This window comes from Schistocerca nitens, chromosome 1, assembly GCF_023898315.1.
Source record: "Schistocerca nitens isolate TAMUIC-IGC-003100 chromosome 1, iqSchNite1.1, whole genome shotgun sequence".
NCBI lineage: Eukaryota > Metazoa > Arthropoda > Insecta > Orthoptera > Acrididae > Schistocerca > Schistocerca nitens.
This window is the reverse complement of record NC_064614.1, coordinates 384,811,595-384,833,438: the sequence shown is the minus strand read 5'-3', so window position 1 is coordinate 384,833,438 and position 21,844 is coordinate 384,811,595. Positions and strand designations below refer to the sequence as shown.

General features: G+C 40.4%; 1 protein-coding gene across 7 annotated transcripts in view; it reads right to left on the bottom strand.

Moving 5' to 3' along the window:
* LOC126249129 (kinesin-like protein KIF22) overlaps window positions 1-21,844 on the bottom strand; it is a 317,400-nt gene that overhangs the window by 41,172 nt on the left and 254,384 nt on the right. For all 7 annotated transcript variants that reach the window (XM_049950791.1, XM_049950819.1, XM_049950826.1 and 4 more), the window contains 2 exons: window positions 15,405-15,605; window positions 15,036-15,213 (listed from right to left, as the gene is read on the bottom strand). In XM_049950791.1, the coding sequence (XP_049806748.1) occupies window positions 15,036-15,213; window positions 15,405-15,605 (379 nt within the window). The remainder of the gene's footprint in view (window positions 1-15,035; window positions 15,214-15,404; window positions 15,606-21,844) is intronic.

Sequence of the window (21,844 nt, the reverse complement as noted above, 5' to 3'; positions counted from 1 at the left end):
CTGCGTGATAATAGCGGTCATGTCACTGATGACAGTGCCACTAAAGAGTTATTAAACACGGTTTTCCAAAACTCCTTCACCAAAGAAGACGAAGTAAATATTCCTGAATTCCAATCAAGAACAACTTCCAAGATGAGAAACATAGAAGTAGATATCCTCGGTGTAACAGAGCAGCTTAAATCACTTAATAAAGGCAAGGCCTCCAGTCCAGATTGTATACCAGTCAGGTTCCTCTCAGAGTATGCTGATAAAATAGCTCCATATTTAGCAATTATATACGACCACTCGCTCACAGAAAGATACATACCTGAAGACTGGAAAATTGCTCAAGTCACACCAATATCCAAAAAGGGAAGTAGGAGTAATCCGCTGAATTACAGGGCTATATCACTAATGTCGATTTGCAGTATGGTTTTAGAACATATACTGTATTCAAACATTATGAAGTACCACGAAGAAAATGATTTATTGACTCATAGTCAGCACGGATTCAGAAAAAATCGTTCTTGTGAAACACAACTAGCTCTTTATACTCATGAAGTAATATGTGCTACTGACAGGGGATGTCAAATTGATTCCATATTTTTAGATTTCCAGAAGGCTTTCCACACCATTCCTCACAAGCATCTTCTAATCAAACTGCCTGCCTATGGAGTATTGTCACAGTTGTACAATTGGATTCGTGATTTCCTGTCAGAATGGTCACAGTTCGTAGTAACAGATGGAAAGTCAATGAGTAAAACAGAAGTAATATCCGGCGTCCCCTAAGGAACTGTTATAGGCCCTCTATTGTTCCTGATCTATTTTAACGACATAGGAGACAATCTGAGTAGCCGTCTTAGAATGTTTGCAGATGATGCTGTCATTTATCATCTTGTAAAGTCATCAGATGATCAAAAGGACTTGCAAAATGATTTAGATAAGATATCTGTATGGTGCGAAAAGTGGTAATTGACCCTCAATAAAGAAAAGTGCGAAGTTGAGTACTAAAAGAAATCACCTAAATTTCGATTACGCTATAAGTCACACAAATCTGAGGGCTGTAAATTCTACTAAACACTTAGGGATTACAATTATAAATATCCTAAACTGGAACGATCACATGGATAATATTGTGGGTAGAGCAAACCAAAGACTGCGATTCATTGGCAGAACACTTAGAAGGTGCAACAGGTCTACCAAAGAGACTGCTTACACTATGCTTGTCCGCCCTATTCTGGAGTACTGCTGTGCGGTGTGGGATCCGCATCAGATGGGACTGATGGATGACATCGAAATAGTACAAAGAAGGGCAGCTCATTTGGTATTATTGTTAAGTAGGGGAGATAGTGCCACAGACATGATAAGTGAATTGGAGTGGCAATCATTAAAACAAAGGCATTTTTCATTGCGAAGGGATCTTCTCATTGAATTTCATCACCAGTTTTCTCCTTCAATTGTGAAAACATTCTGTTGGCACCCACCTACATTTGGAGAATTAATCATCACGATAAAATAAGAGAAATCAGGGCTCGAATGGAAAAATTTAAGTGCTCGTTTTTCCCGCGTGCCGTTCGAGAGTGGAACAGTAAGGGGACAGCATGAAGGTGGTTCATTGAACCCTCTGCCAGGCACTTTATTGTGAATAGCAGAGTAATCACATAGATGTAGATGTACATGTCTTGTTCATGAGACCGTCAACATTTCAACACCTCTGGGGTTCGGTGGGTTCTTACTTTACTCCTATATTATTTATAGTTATTCTACTAACCAAAGTGTGGTGTTAACCATTCCTCAATTTGACTCCAATTAAAGATTTGCTACAAAAGTAAGTGTAACTTCATACATGAAGTCTGGGTGATATTAAACATGGATAATCATACGGCTTGTACAGTGAGGTGACAAAAGTCATTGGATAGCGATATGCACATATACAGATGCTTCATTAAAGGTGTGAGGAAGGTCTACAACAAACCAACTCCACTACGACCTTGCCATGAGTGACAGTGCAGAATTCCTGCATATGTTCCCCATATGTTCACTCCCTGAGTATGTGACTATTTAATTCATTCATGTGTAAGTCTATTGTAAAATAATAATATGTGTACTCAAATTATAAATTAATCCTGTATGTGTAAATGTAAATCCAATATCACTCTAAACAATGATTAAAGGATGAGTATACAAAAAAATATATCCTGAAAAAAAAATTCCTGGTTAGGGTCTTAATTTAGAACACAGTCTGAACTACTGTAAGTTTCATAACAACATACACATTACTGCAGAGTGAAAGATTTGTTCTGAGAGCTTTCAACATCACCCATGTATGCCTGCTATTGCCAATGTGTCACAACAAAGCACCAGTTCACTTTCAGTATTCAAGAAGAGTGATGTAGATAAATTTACATCTATACTCTGCAAACCACTGTGAAGTACATGGCAGAGGTTAATTGTGTATCAAAATTTCTTCTCGTTCCATTACTTATGGATCGTGATAAGAATAATTGCTTCAATGCCTCTGTGCTTACTGTAATTAGTCAACACTTGCTATGTGGTCCCTACCTACAGGAGTGCATGTAAGCTACACTCTCAAATTCCTCACTTAATACTATTTTTTGAAACTTTGTAAGTAGCCATCAAAGGTAACTGGTGTCCATCTTCAAGTAGCTGTCAGTTCAGGTTTTGTAGCATCTCAGCAATGCTCTCATGTGGATCAAACAAACCTGACACTGATTGTGCTGCTCTTCTTTGTGTACCAATACATTCAGTATACCTTGTTAGGCCTCTTTGGTATGTGTCCGACACAAAAGAGCAATATTTTAGGATGGGTCACATGAGAGTTTGGTAAGCAATCTTACCAGCTGCTTTCCTAGCTGATCAGCTTATGAATTTTTATGATTTGGCTAAAATTATGATTTTGTGTTTTACAAATTGCAGAAAATTTTACATTTCCAAATAAATTTTGCATGTTTCCAATCGTTGCACAACTTCAAAATTTATCAAGATATCATGGAATATTTGTGCAGCTTGTTTCAGATAGTACTTGCTTACAGACTAGTGCATCATTTGCAAAATTCTGATGTACTGTTAATATTGTCATCCAGGCCATTAACACACAGCATGAACAGTGAGAGTCCCAACTTGCTTCCCTGGATCACGACTGAAGTTACCTCCATCTGTTCATGGTTCTCCACACAACACAACATACTGCATCTTTCAAACAAATTTCATGTGATTTCTCATATGACTGTACTTTCTGGCCCCGGCAGCCAGAGACAGTGGTCATATGTGTGTAGGTTGCATTTGCACAAACATGTGTGTGTATGTTGTCTATTTCAGAAGAAGGGCTTCTGGCCAAAAGCTTATGTGTTTAGTAGTCCTTTTGTTGTGCTTGTCTGCAATTCAACATCTCCACTATATGCTGAGTAGCAATCTATCCTTTCCATAATACTGTACAAGATTTGCCACTGTCTGCAGTAAAACACTTTTTGGAAGCCAAGAGATACTTCATCTATCTGACTGCCTTAATTCACAAGTTTCAGAATGTCTTGTCACAAAAATGCAAGATGGTTCCCACATGACCAATTTTTGTGAACTCCATGTTGGTTGGCAGATAGGAGTCATTTTGTTTGAGATATCTCATTATGATTGAGCTCAGAATATGTTCTATAGTTCTACTGTGGAAGGATTTCATGACAGCAGCTGGTAGTTTCGTCAGTTACTTCTCTTACCATTTTTGTACCTGGGTGTGATCTGTGCTTTCTTGCAAGCACTGACCAATGCATTTTTTTTATTGTTCAAGGTATATACAGTATCTTAAGAGAGCAGCTAAGTCATCAGAAAATTCTGTACAGAATCTCAGATGGATTCCATCAGGCTCAGGAAATTTGTTCAGTATTGTTGTTGTTGTTGTTGTTGTTGTTGTTGTGGTCTTCAGTCCTGAGACTGGTTTGATGCAGCTCTCCATTCTATTCTATCCTGTGCAAGCTTATTTATCTCCCAGTACCTACTGCAACCTACATCCTTCTGAATCTGCTTAGTGTATTCATCTCTTGGTCTCCCTCTACGACTTTTACCCTCCACGCTGCCCTCCAATACTAAATTGGTGATCCCTTGATGCCTCAGAACATGTCCTACCAACCGATCCCTTCTTCTAGTCAAGTTGTGCCACAAACTTCTCTACTCACCAATCCTATTCAACACCTCCTCATTAGTTATGTGATCTACCCATCTAATCTTCAGCATTCTTCTGTAACACCACATTTAATAAGCTTCTATTCTCTTCTTGTCCAAACTATTTATCGTCCATGTTTCACTTAGCAGTCTCTTAATGTCACTGACACTGATATCTATTTCATTCGTATTTGTAGTGGTTCAGGAACTGAAGTTGGGCTGGACTTTGTAATTTTTCTTTGTAAAGGAACAATTGAAAACTGCATTCAGCAATTCTTCTTTTGATTTGTTACCATAAATTTGTTTCCATGTCATGCACACGTGTATGGACTCTAACTTTGATGTTACTGACAGTCTGTCTTCTTTGGGGTTTGTGAAACATTTCTCAATAAGGTTTCACTTCACTAACCATAGAAGGCTTTACGCATTGTCCTTTTGACCTGCAAAATTATTTCTTTTTGTATCCTTTGGTTTATACCTATTGTGCAGCAGTCCATGTTTCTTTTGAAGTTTCTTCACAGGCACTGTATACCATAGATGGGTGTCTATCTTCAAGAAGAGACCTTCTGGACACAAATCTGCCCAGTATTTGGTCAATAAAACTGGTTCACAGTGGAGTTTTTGCAGAAGCTGAAGTAGGCACTCTTCATAGATTCCAATGCACTGAAGACGAATATGATGATTAAAATTGTCTCCGAGCTCAAGGTTACAAGAAAGTGGGACTTTATGTTTCACGTATATTGCTATCATAATCAATAGGATACATACATGAAATAAACTTAGGTAACTAATTCATTCAAGTCATTTCTTTGCCTTCCTCTTGCCAGTAGTGCCTGGAGCATTTCTTGGTGACATCCAGCAGAAATCAGCCAACATAGCAGCAGTCCACCATCCTGTGTACAGCTGTATCATGAAAGAAATGTACTGGTGGCACCAGCGCTGTGCTCATCACCACATGCACCACAGTTACTGGCAACACAGTGAAGCGGTTGTAAAGGAAGTGCATCTTCAGGGTCACAATGCAGCTAATGACCTTATAAGCATGAATGAGTTCATTCAAAAGGCCCCTGTAATTTTTGGCTCTCCTGTTTCCCAACAACTATGCTGTCACACAATGAAAACAATGCCACACATTCAGCTGATCAGATGTTAGAGTGGACGTGTGCGTGTCCCCAACAGCTGGCAAATCTGTGGACCAATGAATATCCACTTTGTGATCTTATCTGTGATGAGTCATGAACACCTCTTACACAACTACTGAGATGCTGCTCCATTTCTATACAGAGTCTTAATAAATACTGTCATTAATCCCATGGTCGGAAACAAATTTGTTTGGATCAATGGAGTTCTTTGGCAATATTTTTTTATCCAGGTATCAGAACTACTCATGGAGGCCATTTCCTCTGTAAGCAGTGTTTTTCTCTTACACAATTATGCCACTTCCACAGGTAGCAGCAACCCCTACAGCATTGACTTTGAAACCTCCATATGTAGTGTTTTGAGAATTTCGGGGTAAGTTCTAGAAACACTTGGCTCTCCACCATCTCGAACATCCGATATTTTAATGACGAGGGTGAGAGAGCCTTTTTACTGCATCACACATATCTGTGTGTGTAGGAGGGACAGCTGTCACAAGAAACCAGGAGCTGCGTGAGACGAGCGGCCCCAACAAGTGGTTACCAGCAGCGCCTTGGAATTTATATCAAAAAGTCTAAGAGTGTTGGTATAATGTTCCGTGGTTTGTGGTGTCATGAGGATTGTTACAGAGACAGATGAAGTGTGTATTGTATAGAGACTCTTACTTCATGTCTTGGCTCTGCATAAGGCAGCACGTATGTAACTGTATGGGTGTTTTGTTGATTCTGACATTTATCTTGGAACCAGTTGGCTTGCAGAAGCTTGTACAGAATAACTGTTACTTTGGGGATACGAGTTGAAAAGATACTGTTGTTGAATTGAAAGATTCTATGAGTACATGATTTATTTCAAGAATAGAGTGTTGGTTAATATTATTCCCTTTAACCTGACAGTCTTCGGAGAAGAATTAAACAGTGAGAGTGACGTAGCTGATGACCCAAAGAAGAGGATCGGCTGCATGCACAATGTATGAGTCAACTGGAAGAGACATGTTAGTCGTGCAACCCAACAAAGCACTGTGTGTTGTTGTCCAAGAAAGCATTAGAACGTGGCAACCAAGTGACAGTACTTGAAGAAAAAGGGAAATTGTAAGCCAAAAACGGGAAGAAGATACTTGAGTTGCCATAGCAACTAGGCATAACAAGACTGAGAAACTGTTTCGAGTAAATGCGTTGTGTCTGCTGAACCAAAGGAAGAAAGTTGCGAATGCAACACAATGTAAGACGGGAGAAGATAATAACGTCAAAAGAACGGAGGGAAGATTTCAACTTTTTGATTAAGATTTGGCTGTGGGGAGGAAGCAATTCTCACACACGCAGTAACCAGCCACCGACGTCAACGCAGTAACCAGCCGAAGCCGACATAGTAACCAGCCACCGACGTCAACGGAGTAACCAGGCAACGCCGACACAGTAACCATGTGACGGCATTACTCAGCTTTGTGGTATTTTGCGAGTGAATAATTACCATAGTTTAATCAAAACTGTTTACCGGTGATTCTCCTAAATTCAATCACCAAGTATGTTCCTGTCCTGTCCTATTATTACAATAATCCGAGTACTGTTTTTGAAAAATAAAAATTACAGTGCCAATTAATTTTGCTTATGAAGTAAATGATTCAGTTAAAGATTTGAACTTAAAACATTCAGTAATTTCAGTCTCACTAACTTTAAATTTGAACTTTAATCTGAGGCAATCTAATTGTTGCAAATAGCAAATCAACTAATCAAATTAAAATGATTCCTGGCACTATGAACAAAAGCACTAACTATAATTAATGAGTGAGTGCAAATATCAGTGATTATTGTAATTTGTTGTTAGTAAAGTTCTGGTTCAAATTTTGACTTGCAGTCGTGCTAAAGTATAATAATTACCTTTTGATACAGTAATTATCAATTTCTACTTCCCTGTTCAAGAGTCAATAGAGTTTCTTTTAATTATTTTTTGCCATTTTCCAAAATTCATATGAAAATAGTAGACGTTATTGTGAGGTAGCGCCATTGTCACTTACAACAGTAAGTACCCATTAATCTAAGTGTTATCTTGTATGTTTTCAAAATTTCAGCTCTGTTAGTTAATGATGTTTCGAGTGCAAACTATTTTCTTTCTCGCTTTATTACATAAATGTTTCAGTTGTTTTTGCTAACATGCATGCAGCCCTCTGTCGCCGTGCGTGTTCGAGTAATTCATGACATTGACTGTTCGGCTCATTAATTCACCTACTGAACAGAAATTTTGCCCAATTGGGCTGGCGACCGTATTTCTTTTAGCTATAATTATTTCAGGAACTCTTATTATTCTGTTCCGATCCACGTGGTACCCCTTCTCGTGGGCACAGTACGTGAATGATAACACAAACCTTCCAAACAACCATACTAAATTTTACAGTAATTAAGTAAGTGGAATAAGTTGTCCTGGAAGGCATCTTGTTAACCTCCCCCTCATTTATCAACTTTATGTTGAATCTTTGGAATGATAGCCTTTTCAAAATTTTATTCCAATTGTTTAGGCACATGTTTATATGGTCATATATTTCTAACATTGTCGATAGAAGGGAAGGGGGACGTTACACGTGGCGATGCTGGTGACAGGACAATTCTTAATCTTGGGATTGTCTCCTGAGCCAAATTTGCACATTGTTGCGAACGAAGTGTCGTCCACATAGTATACCGCAAGTGAAGAGATGAAATCACGTGGGACAGAAATTAAGACTTACTGTAATTAACAGAGTTCATAATGGAGAACGTTAAGAATGGGGATTTGGTAGACGTTAGCGAGAATCAGGCGGTTAAACACAGGGTCCCACAGGAGGCGGTATCCATTGTTGAAGGTCGGGTGGCAAGCTTCACAGACGCTGCCGTGGGAACACAAACACTATCAGAAATGAATATCAGACTACTTTTGTTTCTTTAAAAAATAAAAAGAGAAAATTTGTGGACCAGTGTTATTATTCTAAACTGGAGTCAGAGTTCTTCTAAATGCTCCAGCCCAGAGAAATGATACGGCACTACTGCCTCTTTGTTTTGTTTCTGAACATGTAAATTTTTCAACTTACTTTAGTTGCTCTTTTGACTTGTATAATCATTTTTACTATGACTGTCTCTTGTTCACTGATACCGATTATAATGTGAACATCTTCAAAGAAGTTGGATCTATTTTTTGATGTGACATCTAATATATTTCCATCGTGTGTGGGCTCCCACACTATTTCTTCAATGTAGTTTTTAGAAAGGCATCAGTTATTGTTTGCAGAATGCCTTGTCATGCACAACACTTACAATACTGTAATTATAACAAGCAATTATTGTATGATTTAAATTTCTTCCATTGTTGATGATATGACTGAGGGAACATATGTATTAACAAAGTGAAGTTTTCTTGATAGTTGTCGGATACACATGGGGTTGAGCATGGTAGTCGATAGCAGGAACCACCTATAAATTCATACCCATATATTATACCGAGTCTTATTATACCGAGTCTTATTCCAACAATATCATATATGACACAATTTCTACCTCAGTGATATTTTGGTTTCTTGTTTACTGTGACCATGTTATGCATCAAAATCACATTTTAATGAAACAAATATTCATCTACAAGCAGTTTTATTAAGAGTAAGCCTTTTAAGCAAACTTGGTTGAACTATTACCTGTTGATTATATTTTAACAAATCAGCTCCTTGAACTAACAGTTATTGTAAGTCAATGTACAAAATTCAAACACTTATAAACTCAATGGCTGACAGCGCTGTAATTCCTCCCTAATGAACATGAAGGTGTGTGACGCAATGTGGCGGAAGACTTACATTTGAGTTAATATACAGCAGAAGTTGGAGCAAGTGGCCAAGACTACATATAAGACTCATATGGAAGAGTAAATACAAGGTTACAATAAATGACTGAAGCCATTTCATAAATTCACTGTTGCTGGATTAATTCACGTATTGTCACAAAACTCAACACTCACACAGAAAAACTTAAAAAGTTTTGTACTGTAGCATCCGCACTTCAGATACTTGCCACAAGAACGCAACAGTGAGCAGTTAGGCAAGATGTTAACAAGTGCTGAGAAAGCATATGTTGTGCTTGAAATGCATTCACATCAGTCTGCCGTAATACTGCAACAACATTTCAGAATGAAGTTCAACCATGATCCCCCAACTGCCAACTCCATTCAGCAATCATATGCAGAGTTTAAAGCTTCAGGATGCCTGTGTGAGGGGAAACCAACAGGTTGGCTTGCAATATGTAAAGAAACAGTTGTCTGCGTGCTGGAAAATTTTGCATGTAGCCCACAGAAGTTCACAAACAGAGCAAGCAGGGAGCCGAACATATTACAACCGCCGTTTGGATGATCTTAAGGAAATGAGTGAAGCTGAGCCTTAATGCTTGCAATTGCTACAAGCCCTGACTCACGAGACAAAGCAGAGACTTTGAATTTTCGGACAGTTGAAAAGCAAAATTGTTTGTGAATTGCACAAAAATAGGCTTAATCTGTGAATCTGTGGGTGAAATTCACATTCAAGTTTCACCAAAAGTTAATTTGTTCTGTACAGTGTCATGGTTTAAAGTTTACGGTCCCTTTTTCTTCTTTGAAAAGACTGTTACAAGATGTGTATCTGGACATGCTGGAAAATTATCTCACACCACAGCTGGAGACCAACAGTGTGGACGTCATCTACTGACAAGATTGTGCTCCATCCCACCTGCATCATGTTTGTGGATTCTTACACAGCAAATTGAGAAACTGATGGATTGGTTGTGGTGGGGTTGATGGCCAGCAATTTATGTCAAGGCCTCCACGCTCTCCCGGAAGAACCCAGTTATGGACCTGATATCTGTGGAGTCACTGGAGGGAATGTATGGAACACTTGTAATATCTCAGAAGTCGTTTTTGAGTTGTGTGTGTGCAAAGTCCTGTGACAGTACGTCAAAAAATATAGCTACAGAAAATCTGTGAAATCATTTCAATCATATATAATAACCTTGTATTATAAATAAAAGCTGTTTATTACTTACTTTGCCAACAAAGACCTGGTCTATTTGCCTTCTACATAACCAGTAATGCTGTCATGTTTTTTCATTTATCACCCACAGCTTTTATGAATATTTTTTAAGTTAATTTGTGAATATAAGGGAGTCAATGAGATGCATCAACATATCTTTTCTCTGTGGGTGAGGGAGCAGAACATATCTAAAGAATTACAGAAGATACACAACTACAGCCTGGCCTTTGTCTATTGTAGCATTTTTATGTAACCATGCCATAACAATGCCATATTGCCAGACTAATGCATTGATAAATTTCTTTATCTTCTTAATACTTACATATCTTCCACTGGAACTAAGTAGAAAAATTTCCTCAACTACTCTTGCATAATATCTGTGCAAGTGGCAGAGCAGTAAGCATTACAACTCCAATCTCAAACACTTACTTTCCAGAGTCCATCAGAAAAGAATTTGGGCAAAATGTCTAAAATTTTTATCACACACTGAGGAGGAAGAATCTAAAATTACACTAATTCACTCTCTTGCGTAGACCCACACAATCACTCTACCACACAGGCCTTAACACCAAAGAAAGGTGAAAGGTGCTATACACGATATTAAAACATACGTAAAACCACAGAAGAGCTAAAAGAAAGGCACATGGAGATGGGTAAATGAGTAAAGTGTGGCACACAGTGATCTGTATGCAACAAGCACCACGCATTGGAGAGCCCTCTCACCAGAGCAAGAAGCCATGCATTATAGGGCTGTGGCCTACACAAAGATGAGTAAGAAGGACGTCGTGACTGAAAGGAAGTACACCATCGCCGCATAGTGGACTTAACTAAATGCAGCTTCTACTTGGTTTCCCATCAACTCGTAACTCCATATTTCAACATCCAGGTATGCAGGGGGATAGGACACTGAAATAAACAAGGATCGCTACACACTTCCTTGGCTGCTACAACCGTAGTACCCATGTGTCCTCGTACCCAAAGGAAAGACACTTCCTTTCCCACCTGTTGAATGAGGATGTCCTGTATATTCTGGACTACGTTATCCACTGGGTACGAACGCTGTAGAGAGTGAATGGAACTCAGAGAATCAGAACAGACAAGGAATTTAGTCTCATCTGCTCCAGTGCCCACAATATCACACACAGTTCTTCGTTGAATACAGTAAAGTCTTCAGCCAGTTGGACCTTGAGGACACGATCTGGGAAAACAACAGAGCAATCAACGGAGTCCTCATATTTTGACCCACCCATAATGTCAGCTGTAGAATTGAGGTGCTCAGTTAAAAGATGAGAAAATAAAGTACTAAAGCCATATGCAGCCGTGGAATCTCTCCTGCATTGCACTAAATCTAAAATCATCCTGCGTTTCTGGTCAGTAAAAACACTGGATTTGGGACTGTACATGCTCCAGATGAAGTGACTCCATCACACGCTGCATGCAGATTCCAAATAGCACTGTTGCTTATGACAATGGGAGAAAAAGCATTTCAGAAGTGGATGAGCACCCATAGAGCAGAAGGTGAAGTCGGAGCTGCGAGGAACCTACAAGCCTGATATACCTTGATGAGCTGCCGTCACGCAGTGAGTGATGTTTCTACAGCCTGCGAATGGCGCTGATCCTGTAAGCACCTGTGGCCTGCCTAATCCCCTCATGGTGGCTGGTGTCAGTGATCATCATGTAAGATATGACCTGTACATTGCACAGCAATAGTCTCGCCGTGAACACACAAAAGCTCTATAAAACTGGAGCAGACATGCCCTGTCTGCTCCCCAAGACCTGTGGCTAAGGCACTTTATGATATTCGGTGCCTTCTGGGCTCTTGCTTTCAGATCTCTCAGGTGCGGTAACCACGACAGCAAAAATAAAGCCCAGAATCCTCACTGAGTCTTTAAAATGTAGAACTGAGTCCCTCATAAGCCAGGTAAATTAAAAATATGACAAGCATGATTAAAACGAACACGCACACACATTTCTCTGCAGAAAACTGAAAAAACGTCTTTGCAGCCCGCTCCTCTAACCTCTGTACTGTAAGTTGCATTTGACGGGTCACTGTTGCAAAACTGGAGGAGAAACAGAAAACAGTAAAATCATCCACAAATAAGGAGCACTGTACAGGACTCCTTACCATATTCGTGATACTGTTTATGGAAAAGAAATTAACACGTGAAACACTGCCCTGAGGAACACCATTTTCCTGCTCAAAACAATCTCACAGCACATCCCCAACCCGGGATCTAAAAAAGCACTTAGACCAGAAAGATCATATGAAGAGTGGGAGGTGGCCATGAAAGCCCCACTGATGGAGTCACTCGAGAATACTTTACTATAAAAAACACATTCTGGCCAGTAGCATGTGTTCTGCTACTGTAAATTCTACCACTCTGAATAAGTCTAGAATCAGGAGGACTGGTTACAAAAGCTCTCTTACTTGAATGGGTGTTGGTAGCTACCAGGGGCCTGCTCTTTCTGCTGGTAGGGGAGGAAGAGAAAATTTCGAAGGATCCATCCCAGTCCTATGAGCAGCTAGGGAAATAAAAGTCTACCCAGACAGAGCCCTGTGTACCTAGATAAGCCTTATGCAACATAAGTGTGGCACGCTCCCCAAAGGTTGCCCGCTAATAACTGTTCCATCTCAACAGCCAAGCATCTCATGGGCACGCAGCAGACCTTGAGATTGAGGGTTTTTTTATGGAGGTTTTCACCATCGTTGCAATACGGGCGATAAAGCCAGGATCCCCATTCCCTGTGACACTCAACATTCCACCACTGCACCACCAGAGCTTATGGTGACAGATGACTGCTGGCCCTCACCATTCCTCAGTTCAGGAACCTTGGGGTCGCGAATGAACGCTGAGCCGCTGATGGCAACACACACAGATACCCTGCTCTTCAATTCACAGGGCAACACCATGCTTTTAACACAGAACAAGTGTGCTCTGAAGCCACTGCAAGGTCTTGGTAATGAGCTACTACTCAGTTACAGTAGATCCATACCTCCAGTGATTGATGTAGGATCATAACACTTCAGTGCAGCAAAATGTCCAAACAGATCTGTTTTATTGATGAAATAGTAAAGTAGTGGTGGCTTACCAAACCACTAGCAATACTGTACAAGTATTTCCCATGAGTCCTGCGTATAATAAAATTATATTTCATCAAATATTCTGCAAAATCACATATGAACAACATGCAAAAGTTGATATTTGATGATAAGCAAGTGCTAATATTTTTGGTGTGCTATATCTGCCAGTAATGCATTAACTCATATGTGAGAAGATGGAATAAGATGAAATGGAATGCTGTGAGTCTAAGAAATCCATCTTCAAGTGATCTATTGAAGGAGCCATCCACTATTTCATAACCATAAATCTGACTAGTCCACAGTCCCAATTCTGAATGCTGATACATTTATTGGTCAACACATTAAAGTAACTAGCAACAAACTGACTCATATGAGCTTCAAAATCTCTCAGACAATCATAACAACAACATCCTCATTCTCCAGATAATGAACAAGTGGGTTACAAACTATGTATAATTATGAACAGTGACTTATTAACCTTTACTCATTGTTACAAATATCATAAGTTATATCTTAATTTGGAGAAAAACCTCACCTACTTCAAATCAGAAATAGAACTAAAGCTTTTACAGGTCCAGCCAAAATGTCCCAAATCTAACAGTTTTTAAGAGACCCTCTTGAATTTCACTGTTGTTTACTAAAATTTGAACATCAAAAAGGAAAATGTAAATCAGGATTGCTGGGCAGAGCAAATTCCATCCTCCCAAACATGAGGTTGGAGTTTTAACAACTGCACTGCTTCATTTGGTTGGTCCCTGTTGTGGCTGAAGTCTAGATCAGGCCCAGTGGCAGTCGCAGGAGTGCTTATCTGCTGCTTATAAGTTGAAACCGTGTCAGTTCCGCGTAGCCAATAGGATGATTCTGTAACATAACTGATGAGAGGTGAACAGAGGCAATGTATTTCTAGTGCCAAAAATAAAACCATTTTCGAGTTTCGAGAGAAATTTTTTGCGATTATGGCAGCGAGTGCTATAAAGTGGACTGATTTAAGTGATTTCGTTCTGCACAGTGAAGTCGTCCATTTGTGAATGTCTTGTGGGTCAATTGCAGAAACACAAAAATGTATCAAATGTGGTGGTGAAATGACTCACTAAAATTCGAACATCACAAAGTAACGAAGAGAAAAGCGAATATGTGCACTATATACAACAAAATGGACTCCAAATAAAAGGTGACAACAGTATAACTATAAAAACAATAGTGCATCAAAGAATAAACAGTCATGTCCTACACAATAACACCCATTGCTTCTTCATTATGATATTTAATCTGCTTACAATTGCAAATGCACAAAACTCCTTCTGCTCTCACACACAAAATTTTGAATGAAAGTTTTGAGGTTCTATGCTACATCATGATATGCATCTTGGAGAGATGTAGTGGATGAATTCAGGGAGTAGTTACACTGCAGAGTACTACTCGATATTATTGGCAATATAGTTTGCTACACAATTCTGATGCCTAGTGGTGGTTCCATTATATTTAAGAGTGATTTCTTGTCTATTGAACATTAATTAAAAGTTCTATTGGTCTTTATTCAGTTGCATACACATTCTGATGTATTTAAGAAAAGGAACAGGCATGCAAACACTTATTATGAGTGAAGTTATCACTATAACATTTAGATGTTTGGAATAATTCTGAAGTTTGACTCACCAGCCTACGACACAATAGTGGTGCTGCTCGTCCAGGACTACATTTTTTCTTATGCAAGACTTCAACAGTTGAGCAAATAGTGTTAGTGAGTGCTACTTTTACCTCTTCTTGGATAATATTTCTCATTTCTAACTTCATTGCTTCTCGCATTTGTTCTTGGAATTTCTCAATCTCTTTCCTGGATAAAACTTGGACTAGACATTATACAGTTCACAATTTGTTTATCACTTATAAGAAGTTCTATTATAATAACTAACTCATAAATGGGTTCGAGCAGAAATGCATAAACAAAAATGTTATTTTTGTTCATTACTTAAATCCTTTAACCACTCTCTTCATCAGTTATTCTATTATATACAACACACTCACCGAAACACTGTCTTTCTGTCATTTGAAAGAGGCAGCAGTTCTCTAGAGTTGTGGAGCAGTGGACTATAAACCATCGCAGAAACATTGTTTGCAACGCAATTTCTAGTTTTCTTTTCCTTCTGTACAGTCATCAGCACAATTTGCTCTATTTTCTCATTGAGGTTACTTTCAATCTGGTCACAGCACCTCTTCACAATGGGACTGAAAAAGTATGCCATAGTCACATTTATTTTTGTAAATAAATGATCTTAAAAGTTAAACTGTATTTGAAATACAGCAGTACATAAATTCCTTATTCAACAACTTTCAGAAAATCCAAAAATATTTTTATAATTTGGACAGTGGGATTTGGCGTGTACGCGTTTGGAGGGCGGGACCACGAGAGCATTACTGAAATGGGGGCATTTCAAATTTCTTAAACATACTAAAAAGAAAGCTGCATTCCATGTGTAAGCCATATAATTCTGGTGAATGAGCACAGATTTCTTTAAAAAATATCTAAAAGAAAGTGAAAGCATAGCAAGGCACTTATACAAGATCTAAATAAATAATAAAAAAAAATAGAAGTAGATTCTGAGTGCCAGCAACCATACAGAATTCCAACTGTTAATTTAACGGAGCCATTAATTGGGAAGTAGGCCACAGATTTACATCCGTAATGTAGGTAAACTGACAACAAAATTTTAAAAAACATATCTTTATCCACTGGAAGCTCTGTTTCAAAACCACTATCAGAATCTCTTCGCACAATACCTAACACTAGTAATATCTAGAATGCTTTCACCCACAATCCACTATTGTTTCCACAGAACTGTCCCAGAAATTTATACCAACCAGGAAGATATAATCTTCACCCCTCAATGTCACAGTTACAACTAACTTTGTAAAAATGTGATTAAGTTATGTACAAATTAACATTCTTTACAAGTAAGGCAGACCATTCACGAAAAATGAGAATCACTGGGTCACTGACAGGCACACACAAAAAAAGAAAGATAACTTGCTAGCTTCTGAAGTAATCCTTTTTCGAGTTAAGAGTACACACACACACACACACACACACACACACACACACACACACACACACACACACACACACACACACACCTGTGTCCCTACATGGCATCAGCTGGAGGAACAATGCCTGTACTGCAGTTCGACAGGATGGGTGGGTGTTGTGTCAGGTGGGTTGTGTAGAGGGAGAGACAGGTGGGAGGTAGGAAGACACGGTGTGGTTGGATGGGTAGCAACTCAGATGGAGGCATCTGGTTTACTAGCTAGGATTGCAGGTTGGAAGGGTGGCCAGTACACAGGCTACACGTGTGATGTGCAGGTGTCACAACTAAAGAGGAGCAACGCACACTGAAAGTGACAGGGACGTAAACTGGGATGGAGCGATAGAAGGGAGGAAGGGGAAACCATTGTAGGGACAGAGGGTTACCAGAGATGGAGGGCAGGACAGTTAGGGGAGAGAAGAATTAATTGCAAGGATAACTTCTATCTGCGTACTTCAGAGAAGCTGTTGGTCAAGGGAAGGATCCAAATGGCCAGGATTGTGAGGCAGCCATTGAAACGCCCAGTTCCTTGTTGTGCCACCGGGTGGTCAACCCTGTTCTTGGCAACAATTTGGTGGTGGTCGTTCATCCTGGTGGACAGCTCGCTGGTAGTCTTACCGACATAAAAACCTGTGCAGTTTTGCAGCAGAGTTCCATCCTAAATCTTGTGTCATCTGTCCTTTGTTCCTGTCTCATAATTTACATATACTTTGATTCTCCTGTATTATCCATCAACTTTTGTTACACACACACACACACACACACACACCCACCATCGGTTCCGAGCAACATGGTCGTGAGCATTTTTTGTGATACCCTGTTGCACCAATCACAGATATTATGACTGTGTCACATGCTGTTCTACGAATCACCCATCCACCAGATCACAGTTATAACATCTTCCTAGCAATCAACTACTAGATTTCACTTCTGAATCCTACCATCCCACTGACACATTGCACCTGTCAGAATTTTACATCTTTTCCCTTATACACAATCAAATATACTGATTTCACAAAATTATCCTAGTGCTCTCAGCACAATACTTTCCTTCTTTTCACTCCCCGAACACCCGCTCTGCTATCCAGTTCCCCTTACAACCACTTAATGCTGTGTCTAATCCATTTCCCCTGTACTTTCCCATATTCCTACATCATCCCTACCCCCAATGAACCCGTGCTCCATCTATTTGTCCCTTTCAGAAACATAACACCTTCCCTGGCTAAAGCACACCCTCCACCCCTAACCATAAAAATCCTTTTTTCTGGAACCTTCTCAGATTCTGCCAGCCCATATCCCTGACAAATCTGGTACTGCAGAAACACATTAAACTGTGGTGTCTGAAACATTTATTTGTTCAACCATTGTCTTGTCTTAGATGTTTAATGAAAAGAAGTATTTGGCCTACCTATGAAAAGTGAAACAAGAAACGATAATACTGTATACTGCTCTATCAGTAAATTGATCTCTTAGGATGGATAGGATGTGAGACTGCTGTGTACGGAATCCAGGAGGAGCTGGCCACTGTTCGTGAACAGCTGAACGTGTTGATGGCCGCAGTCAGCCGTCTTCAGGCTGCTGCCTGGGAGTGTAGCGGCAGTGGGGAGTCTGGTGTGTCGCAGGGTACACCCCAGGTGTTACATGCTTCACCCACTGTCCCTGAAGTCGAGACATCTTCGCGGGTACCGGGCGCGGTTGGGCCACCCTCTCCCCACGGGGAGTGGCGGGTTCAGCGGCATTTGCGGCGCACGAGGCTGAGGGTCAATGTGGAGGCTGGCCGTGTGGCATCGCCCGCTCTGCCTGTGAGTGGACATGTGGCTGCTCCTTCAGCAAGGCCCGAGCAGGCACATGGGGGGAGGGGTTTATTAGTGATTGGGAGCTCCAACTTTAGGCAGGTGATGGAGCCCCTTAGGGAAATAGCGGAAAGGTTGGGGAAGAAGGCCAGTGTTCACTCTGCCTGCTTGCCGGGGGGGTCTAATCCGAGATGTGGAGGAGGCCCTGCCGGTGGCGATAGAGAGCACTGGGTGCACCCGACTGCAAATTGTTGCTCATGTCGGCACCAATGACTCCTGCCATCTGGGTTCACAGGTCATCCTCAGTTCATCCAGGCGGTTGGTGGAGTTTGTGAAGGCGGAAAGCCTCGCTCACGGGGTGGAATCAGAGCTAACTATTTGTAGTATCGTTCCCAGAACTGATCGCGGTCCTCTGGTTTGGAGCTGAGTGGAAGGCTTAAACCAGAGGCTCAGACGATTCTGCGGAGATCTGAGATGCAAATTTCTCGACCTCCACTATCGGGTAGAGCAATGTAGGGTCCCCCTGAATAGGTCAGGCGTACACTACACGCAGGAAGTGGCTACAAGGGTGGCGGAGTACGTGTGTGTATGTGGGTTTTTTAAGTTAGATAATTCCCTCCCTGGGCCCGACAAGATGCCTCCTGAGACGTGGCAAGGTAGGAGTAGGCAAAATGCAACAGGGAATAACAATATTAATGTGCTAATAGTAAACTGCAGGAGCGTCTATAGAAAGGTCCCAGATCTGCTCTCATTAATAAACGGTCACAATGCCCACATAGTACTTGGGACAGAAAGTTGGCTGAAACCAGTTGTAAACAGTAATGACAATTAAGTCATCAGTCATCATCAGAATGGGAAGAAATTACATGTGGTGTCCCACAAGGATCCATCTTAGGACCATTGCTTTTTCTTGTGTACATTAATGATCTCTCATCAGTTACACTGCCAGAAGCAGAGTTCGTTTTGTTTGCAGATGACACAATTATTGCAATAAATAGTATGTCAAGTGTAGTTCTAGAAAGATCTGCTAATGATATTTTCATGGATATTAATAAATGGTTTAAAGCCAACTCACTGACATTAAACTTCGAAAAGACTCACTATATGCAATTCAGAACCTGTAAGAGGCTTCCACCCAGCATATGCATAAAATACGAAGAAGAGCAGATAGAAGAGGTTGACAGTCTTAAATTCCTGGGATTACAACTTGATAATAAATTCAGTTGGGAAGAGCACACCACAGAACTGCAGAAACGCCTTAACAAATCTGTATTAGCAATTCTAGTGTTAGCAGACATAGGCGACATAAAAATGAAAAAGCTTGCATACTTTGCCTACTTTCATTCCATAATGTCATATGGTATAATATTTTGGGGTAACTCTTCAAGTCAAACAAAAGTTTTCAGAGTCCAAAAGCGTGTAATACGTATTATTTGTGGAGTAAATTCACGGACGTCCTGTAGAAACCTCTTCAAAGAACTGTGTATACTAACTACTGCCTCTCAGTATATTTACTCATTAATGAAATTTGTCCCAAATAATATATATCTTTTTCCAACAAACAGCTCAGTTCATACATACAATACCAGGAACAAAAATGATCTGCACAAGGACTTAAAAGCACTTACTTTAGTTCAAAAAGGGGTCCACTACTCAGGAACACTCATCTTCAATAATTTGCCAGTAAACATAAAAAATTTACTTACAAATAAAGATCAGTTTAAAAGGAGCCTGAAAGACTTACTAGTGGCCAACTCCTTCTACTCCATTGACGAATTTTTTAATGGAAACAAATGATGTATTGTATATATTCATACTATTAGTATGGTTATTTCAGCTTTAAAAAAATAAAATAAATTCACATGTTCCACATCCACGAGGATCTCCTCAGCACGGATCTACGGAACGAAAAACTAATCTAATCTAATCTAAACTCAATATAATAGAGGGAAACATTCCACGTGGGAAAAATATATCTAAAAACAAAGATGATGTGACTTACCGAACGAAAGCGCTGGCAGGTCGATAGACACACAAACAAACACAAACACACACACAAAATTCAAGCTTTCGCAACAAACTGTTGCCTCATCAGGAAAGAGGGAAGGAGAGGGAAAGACGAAAGGATGTGGGTTTTAAGGGAGAGGGTAAGGAGTCATTCCAGTCCCGGGAGCGGAAAGACTTACCTTAGGGGGAAAAAAGGACGGGTATACACTCGCACACACACACATATCCATCCACACATATACAGACACAAGCAGACATATTTAAAGACAAAGAGTTTGGGCAAAGATGTCAGTCGAGACGGAAGTGAAGAGGCAAAGATGATGTTGAATGACAGGTGAGGTATGAGTGGCGGCAACTTGAAATTAGCGGAGATTGAGGCCTGGTGGGTAACGGGAAGAGAGGATATATTGAAGAGCAAGTTCCCATCTCCGGAGTTCGGATAGGTTGGTGTTGGTGGGAAGTATCCAGATAACCCGGACGGTGTAAGACTGTGCCAAGATGTGCTGGCCGTGCACCAAGGCATGTTTAGCCACAGGGTGATCCTCATTACCAACAAACACTGTCTGCCTGTGTCCATTCATGCGAATGGACAGTTTGTTGCTGGTCATTCCCACATAGAATGCATCACAGTGTAGGCAGGTCAGTTGGTAAATCACATGGGTGCTTTCACATGTGGCTCTGCCTTTGATCGTGTACACCTTCCGGGTTACAGGACTGGAGTAGGTGGTGGTGGTGGGAGGGTGCATGGGACAGGTTTTACACCGGGGGCGGTTACAAGGATAGGAGCCAGAGGGTAGGGAAGGTGGTTTGGGGATTTCATAGGGATGAACTAACAGGTTACGAAGGTTAGGTGGACGGCGGAAAGACACTCTTGGTGGAGTGGGGAGGATTACATGAAGGATGGAGAATGTATACCGCATAGACAGGCTGGACAGTGAAGGGGGAGGCGTGTTTATAGCGATAAGAAGTTCAATAGTATTGAAGGAAATTGACGGAGATCCGAAATGTGAAATAATTTGGGTGAAGGTCACGATTAAAGCAGGCTCAGACATGGTAACTGGATGCATCTATAGGCCCCCGTTTTCAAGAAGGGACGTCGAACAGATGTGCAGAACTATAGACCTATATCTCTAACGTCGATCAGTTGTAGAATTTTGGAATACGTATTATATTCGAGTATAATGACTTTTCTGAAGACTAGAAATCTACTCTGTAGGAATCAGCATGGATTTTGAAAAAGACGATCGTGTGAAACCCAGCTCACGCTATTCGTCCACGAGACTCAGAGGGCCATAGACACAGGTTCCCAGGCAGATGCCATGTTTCTTGACTTCTGCAAGGCGTTCGATACAGTTCCCCACAGTTGTTTAATGAACAAAGTAAGAGCATATGGACTACCAGACCAATTGTGTGATTGGATTGAAGAGTTCCTAGGTAACAGTACGCAGCATGTCATTCTCAATGGAGAGAAGTCTTCTGAAGTAAGAGTGATTTCAGGTGTGCCGCAGGGGAGTGTCGTAGGACCGTTGCTATTCACAATATACATAAATGACCTTGTAGATGATATTGGAAGTTCACTGAGGCT